The following is a 7,344-nucleotide window of genomic DNA, read 5'->3' as shown; positions in this document are numbered from 1 at the left end:
GAGAGCGGGGGGGGGGGCGGGGCTGGATCTCTGGCTTCTCACCCAGCATTCCCACTGACATCAACAAGAACCATTGGCTAATCTACAGGATTTGTGGGCATTTGGTGCCTTAAAACAGGGCCTTAAAGATAGTCTCCTACATTGTCTGCCACCATGTGGGGCATTCACCCAGTAGGTACATGGTAGAGTGCTGGGAGGTAGTTATTTTGGTGTCTTGTACTTCCGTCTTTATTTACAAATGAGGCCAGAAGTTAGAAGAGCTGCTACGCCAGGTTTTACAAACGCTGTAGGAAGGCAGTAGCAGGGATTGACTCCCATTACAGCCAGCCCCTAGAATTTGGTAGTTTCCTTTCCTTTCTCCCAGCAGGTTTAAAGGAAAGGTTTTTCCTGTTTGATTTTGTTATCTTCTCCATATCCATCAGCTTTCTCATTTGTGCCAGCAGTAGCCGCTGGGCTTTATGGACTCCAGCACCATGGACTGAGGGAAGCTCTGAGGTGGGACTATATTAATGTGACAGCGGACAAGCTGGTATCTGTTTACTTGGGGCTGTGTTAACTTGGCGAGGGCCTGATTTTGCATATCTTTGCATGAAGGGAAAAGGAAAAGGCAGTCAATGTACTCTACATGATGACTGGGATTGCTGAAAGTGATAAAGCATTTGAAGAAAGGACTGATTTGCCCCTTGACTATGAAATGGATGAATGTTGAATGATGTTGGCCACAGCAACTGCACAATGATATTTCAAGCCAGTTAAGGATTTTGGATTCATGACAGCCTGAATGTATTTTACTGATGTCTCATAAGTGTGTATATTACATGGAGATGTGATGAATATAAAGCAATAATAAAAGCTAAGGAGAATTAGTGAGCAAAATAATTCTCTACTAGAAACCATCTCTGGTTTCACAATCAACTCTATTGGACTACTACATTCTGTGAACTTTTCCTTGCCCTTAAACTGCAGATTATAACATAGAAGATACTCTTGCATTGAAGCACTGGTATAGATTAAGTTGTCTTGACAGTTTGGATTTTACTTAAGCAATTACAAGAGCCCTTTCTAAAAAATGTATTGATTTTATTACAGAAAAATAAATTCCCATGTACAATTGGGTTTTCATAACATGAAACAATTAGCCATTTTATTGCTAGTGCATATAGGGTAATGTCACATTTCATACAATTTCAGTACAAGTGAAAAAATATAATATATGGCTGATTGAAGTTGATAGCTACATTAACATTTATAGATCTATATAGTTTTATTTTACAAGCTGTTAGTAGTTTAGAGGGATATCGGTGTTTAAAACTACCAACATTCATATGGCTCCAATTCAAATATATGAATTGTTTGATGCACTATAAATATATTCCAAAGTACATTTAACTGAAGAAGTCAAAGCTGTGCACTAAAATATATCAAAAACATACCTTGTGAAAACGCTACAGACAGAGCCCTGACTGTCTGTGAAGCATGAAAATGCCACTGGTGCTAGCATGACTAGTTGGAAAATGAAAACAATGCCATGATTACAGGATAAGGTGATCAAGATAAATGCTTTCTGTTATCTTATTTCATAGAGCTGGGACCAAATTCTCTCCAGTTACTCAATGCAAACCAGGATGAAATCCACTACATGGGCAGTATTGCTTCTGGATTAGCATTAGGTAAACAAAACCCAGAATCTGGCTGGAGATCAGGCTTGGGCTTACTGGTTTCAGTAGGGCTGGCCCCAGATCTTCCGTAGTGGAAGCAAGAGCGGGACGTGTTACAGCTGAGTTGTTCCCCTAAGTCAGGCAGACAGAATCTGAGCACATAATCACAATTGCACAACCCTACCAATTTCTTAAGTGCCTCCTAAGTTTCAGGTCTTATGAAAAGCACCGAGACCTTCATTGGGGATGACAGCAAACAGAAACTTAGGCAGGGGCTTGAGGATTTTCCCAATTTGGAAAATGAAGTAGCTCTAGCCCCTAGGATAGTTATCATGGGCCACATCCTGCTCTTAGACTCAGCTGTGCCTAAATCTGAAGCCATCCTGGCAGCATTAACCTGGATTACTTCTGCAGAGAATTTGCCCAAAGGGAAAAAGAGCCAAGAGTTGGCAGCAAGGAAGGCACTGACTGTTGGATGAGATGGGAAGAGCTGTCAGGGCTGGAATCACAGTCAGTTTGTTAGCTGGCTTCCTTCCCTCCTCCTCCTCACTGTTGGCTCTAGTGCGGTCCCAAAAGGGCCACAAGGAGGAATCTCTTTACTTCTGGTAGCATTTTCCCCCTTGCTTGTTGTAAAAACATAAGGGAACAAAGAGGTTGGGTTTAGGGGTTTTTTTTTGTTTTGTTTTTTGGTTTTTTTTTAGCTCTACCCCTTGTTTGGCAGATGCTTTACAAAGCAAACAGTGGAGGACATTTAGCTACATGTGCTGCCTCACATTTGGCCTGGGGCCATACACTTCCTCACATTTCTCCAAGAATGATTTGCTTTTGCAAATGACTGGATTCCAGCTCTGCCTTTACCCTGCAGATGCAAGATACAGCAAGGTACAGCACGGTTACAACGCAATTACTGAGGGGTGGGAATGTGGTGGCAAGGGTGGGATGGATACTGGGTGCACAGGTAGGCTTGCTGGCCAAAATGTTGCTGCTGGATCAACAGCAGCTCAGGGCTCTGGACAAGCAAGAAAATGTTTTGTACCATCACTTGTCTCATGCTTCATCCCAAGAAGGCTGGAACCCTCCCCTGCAACTCAGCACAGAAATGTTCTCTATGCTGCTCTTGCTCACTTGAGTTAGGCTGGGTCTACCTGAGAGTAGCCATGGTCACCCGCTTTCAAGGGGAATAAAACTAGATTTAAAAAGTCTGAATTTGCCAAGTCTGGCTGTTTTTCCCTCTGACCTTGTGGGAGAGCCTTATTCATGACAGTGCATCTCTCCTTGGCTGATATTAATAGCACTCCACACTGCCCAGCATAGAATCCATTTTTAGCATCAAGACCCCCCAGGCCTCAGCTGCCTGTGCAAACAGAATCCCAGTGTAACATGGAGAAGGAGCTCCAAAGAAACTGGATCAATATAGAATCTGAAGCAATTGTAGTTTGGCTTGGGGAATAGGGGGCATAAAAGAAGCGTTTTCCTTGGGAGAACAGCTTTTTTTTGAAAGAGGATGAGTTGAGGACCCCAGAACAGATTGGTTAGGATAGATTTTGTCTCAAACCCTGGAAAACTCTAAGTTTAACATTTAGGATGTACTAGAAGCTGTTGTTTTAAGGCAGACTAGGTCAACTCCAAACTCATCTTCAAAGAAATATCTGATTCCACAAGTACTTTGTCCACATGGTAAAAGCCAGCCCTTAGTGTTCTACCCTTTAATAACTCAGGATGTTAGCTGTTAAGTCCATTTGTCTCTTGTCTTACTTGTTTAAAGCTTTCTCCAGATATTCCTGGATCCACTTTAACTTGGGATCAATGCACACTTGCTTGCTGTTGCTCTTGAGCCTTGCACTGTCAAAAGAGAAAAGTCAGAATGAGTCTAGTGTGCAATGCTCCTCAGCCCACCCCCACCCCCCACCCCTGGGTGCCTTAATTTTGCTTGGATGTCAGTGCTACTCTCAAGTTGACCCATGAAGAGGATAGGTTATCCCCACCATCCTTGAGGCACCTAGTGTAAATATCCTTGGTTTCAAAGAACTAGTACCATCTGTCTCCTCTGATGCTGATTCTTGTGTTCTGTACAGGGATGAATGTGGGGACGAGACAGATACGGAATTTGAATATAAGTTTTCCAATTCATTCCTAAGCTGTTACGAGTTCAATGCCAACAACAGCTAAATTTCATTTGGAAATACTCTCATGGTAAATATAGATAATTTTTGCAAGGAATTAATTAAAGACAGCTTTCAGATTCAACCCAAATTTGAAGTTTCACATGTTTTGAGGACAGACACCAAACCGTGTCTCTTGGATGTTCTGAACGGGTGTGGTCACTTATTAGCATTTTGTTTTATACAAGACTGAACTAACAGGTTGCAGGCAGGAAGAGGACTGGAAGTACCATAGCGCCAGAGGCAAGTTTTCCTTCATGTATTGATTCAGCACAGAAAACAAAAGCAGAAGCCTCCTGGGTGGTTTCCGTTGGATGTCCAAACTTCACTTTCCACCCCACACTGCTTAGCCGATACAAAATCCCAGCGAATATGGCGTTTGGGCTATCTGTGCCTTTCACACATCTTTTCACCCGCATCAGCAGGTCTCACCCTCCGGGGATCTCAGGGTCTCTTCAGAGTGCTGTGATCTCCCACATTCCCAAAGCACCCTGCCTCTGCCCCAGCTACCCAGAAATTTCCCCTTAAACAGCCTGTCTGCCTTGCAAAAGTGCCAAGAACTAGCAAGTTCGTGGAAATGCCCACAGGAATGAGTTCAGTACTTGTTTAAGCATTTTGCTGGATGGAAGCCAAAATGTTCCCCACTTTATAAAATGAAATCTGCAGACTATGAAACTATGGCGTAAGAAATAACAGGTCAAAAAGGGTCCTTGGTCTGAAGTTATGCAACAACACAGTTGTAACACAAACACATCGAAGATCCAGACTTCCAAGCCCTGCACCAATAAAGAGATGAATGGGCCTAATTCATATTTCCCTTACAGCAGTGCCAAGCTGGAGTATTTCCAGTGAAGTGATACCAACAGAGAGTAAGAATAGATTTGCTGATGTTAGCAATGCCTGGAAACTCCTGACCTGGCCTTGCAGCCTACAAACCCATAACTAGCCTCCAGCCACATGCAGTGCAATTCAGCTCACCTAGTATTAAGACCAACTTTTTCAGACATTTATTTCTGAGCCAGTCGGCCCCTGCTCCTTTTACAGTCATTGCAGGGACCTAGGCAAGCGTATGGAGTCCTAATCTGACCTGGTCTAGGTGTCTACTTTAGGATGCAGTTAATTGCATCCTAAAAATGCATGTTTCTATGTGTTGAAAAGCAGGAAGTTCAGGGTGGGCTTTGTAGAAGTAGGCATTGACAGAGGGAATTTCTGGCTTTGGGCAGTTGACTTCCAATAGAACCAAAGGCAAAAGCCTGCTCTTAAGCTTTTTGTTCAGGTACAACTCCCCTCAACCATAAAGGGGAATGTATTTGTGCAAAACAATACAAAATCTTTCCTTGAAACTATATGATCTCACTGAGACTGTCTATTCCTGAAAACAGAAGTTTTAAAGTTACTTATACCCTCATTGTGTAATGCATATCCACTAAATCCAGAGCATCTTAAAACAGTCAAGATGAAAAATTCGTAATACTTTTCATTCCATTTCAGCTTCTGTTTCAATAAAGACCTAGTTCCAACTTCTTCTGTTTCAGGGGTATTTGGAGGTAAGTTTTTAAGTAACAAAAAGACAACGAACTATGTGTTCTATGCGTCACTAAATCACATTGCAAACAAATGCATTTGGGTCAGGAATGGACAAGAACATGAGTTACTTGTGTTTCTGCATTTCATGCTCTTATCTCTCTCTAATAACTATGATCTCACACTAATTAAGAGATAAATGTATATAAATGCCAGTCATTTTCTTGAAACTACTCCAGAAAATTTCAAATCCTCTACAAAGCCTTAGCACTGGGACTCTCATGACATCCATTGACAGGCCTAGAGCACAAATCCATATACTATTGCATTTTGGATGCTTGCCTCCAAAACTGTTTATAGGTAGAGGTCAGAGTTAGTCACAGCTGGTTTTGTCATTTTTGTGAAAGGAAATTACGTCTCAGCTGAGGCTTACATTTTTCTCACTGTCCTTCAGCAAATCCTAAGACAGAAGCACAAAAGAGATAAAGCTTATGATCTCCCCAGAGCGGTTTAAAAAAATCATATGAATAAGAACTGGTTCATTAATAGACATATGCTCTTCAATCTATTGGTACATTTCTGAGAAATCTCATGAACCACATCAGTTTTCTGAGGACAGAAATGGTTTAGATGACAAAGAATGGATTTCTGCAGCATTTGAGTTGCAACTGGAAGAACTTGACATAGACTGAAGAGAGAACTAGTGATGAGAGCACTGCACAGAAACCCAGTCTAGTCACTGAGACCCTCTTACAGAGGTCAACAGAAGTTGGCAGTAGTAAGAGTCCCTTGCGATGAAAAGATGAATGTTAACTTTTTTCTTCTGAAGATTTTGAATTTTGGGAGTGGATGGATGAGGTCACCAATGAACCAAAAAGATGTTCCTAAAAACACACACACAAATCTACAACCCCATTTCCCCTGAAAATCTGAATTTCTTCTTCAGCAAAAATGAAGAGGGTATTTTCCATTGGAAACCCATCATTTCTGTCCTGCTGTGATCTGTGATTTACCAGAGTCAGTCAGCGCCTGGAAAGTGTATCCCTAGATCAGAGCAGCACATGATCAGGGTCTGCACCTCCTGTGGAGGTTACATGGAATCCAGGAATTCCTTTTGCTTATTTAGCTCTTCTCTGTGGAGGAGTGGAGCAGTAGAAGACTCAGACCTCTGTAAAGTCTATTCCCCAAGGTGTGAAGCTCCACATCCCAGACAATGGCCAGCCTGTCTGACATTATTTCTCACATTCCGGTGGGGGATCAGGACATGGAATCACATAGTCACAGGAAGATCACAGAGGTAGAACACAGCTGGGAAACATCTATCTGGAATCCTTTGTCTAGGGTAAAGCAGCATCCAGCTGTATCTGACACTTGTGGTGAAGAGAAGAATTGGAAATCATGGCATGAGACAGACCAAATTGCAGCCACCAAAGAAGGAACCAGCTGTGTGACTCCTCTTTTTGACACCAGAGATTTGCACCCAGCTGAAAAAAGAGTAAGAGACTTACACAATCTGAAGTGAGCAGTTGGGTGTGGAGAGGATTTTGAGGTGCTTAATGTTGGCTCTTGCCACGTTGCTCTCATAGAATCGACATGGGCATCGGTAAGTCAGGCTGACGGGTTTCTCTGCAGGACACAGGGAGAGAAAAGACACATTACTCCCTCTTGCTCCCCATCAACAGCACAGATACACAGACTAGGGCTGACAGAAACTCCCTCCAAACATGCAGGTGAAAAAAAACAATAGAAAAGCTGTAGCTTTGGGAGAGCATTTGCCCACAGCTCACAACACAATCTTTTTACCTCAGTACCCAGCCTTTCAATAACGGTGCATGGGATTTTGGAAGACAAAAGAAGAGGGAGAGAAAATGGAGATAAGAAGAGATTAGAATAAGGAGCCGCTCCATTGTGCAAGGATGCTCCCGGTAATTAGGCAAGATAAAGGCCAAAAGAGGGGGCACTTGTCCTCAGTGCTGTTCTTGTCCAATGATTTTGACCCG

General features: G+C 42.6%; 1 protein-coding gene across 1 annotated transcript in view; it reads right to left on the bottom strand.

The window, feature by feature from the left end:
• The window catches only part of CXCL12 (chemokine (C-X-C motif) ligand 12), a gene marked incomplete at its 5' end in the record, with an annotated part of 9,596 nt that extends 2,584 nt beyond the window's left edge, over positions 1–7,012 (bottom strand). Inside the window, 2 exons of the mRNA XM_010133671.1 lie at positions 3,414–3,500; positions 6,853–7,012. Coding sequence (XP_010131973.1) covers positions 3,414–3,500; positions 6,853–7,012 — 247 coding nt within the window. The remainder of the gene's footprint in view (positions 1–3,413; positions 3,501–6,852) is intronic.
• Positions 7,013–7,344: the final 332 nt, after the last annotated feature.

This window comes from Buceros rhinoceros, unplaced genomic scaffold, assembly GCF_000710305.1.
Source record: "Buceros rhinoceros silvestris isolate BGI_N320 unplaced genomic scaffold, ASM71030v1 scaffold8393, whole genome shotgun sequence".
NCBI lineage: Eukaryota > Metazoa > Chordata > Aves > Bucerotiformes > Bucerotidae > Buceros > Buceros rhinoceros.
The sequence above is the reverse complement of the archived record's forward strand: the minus strand, read 5'-3'. Positions and strand labels throughout refer to the sequence as shown.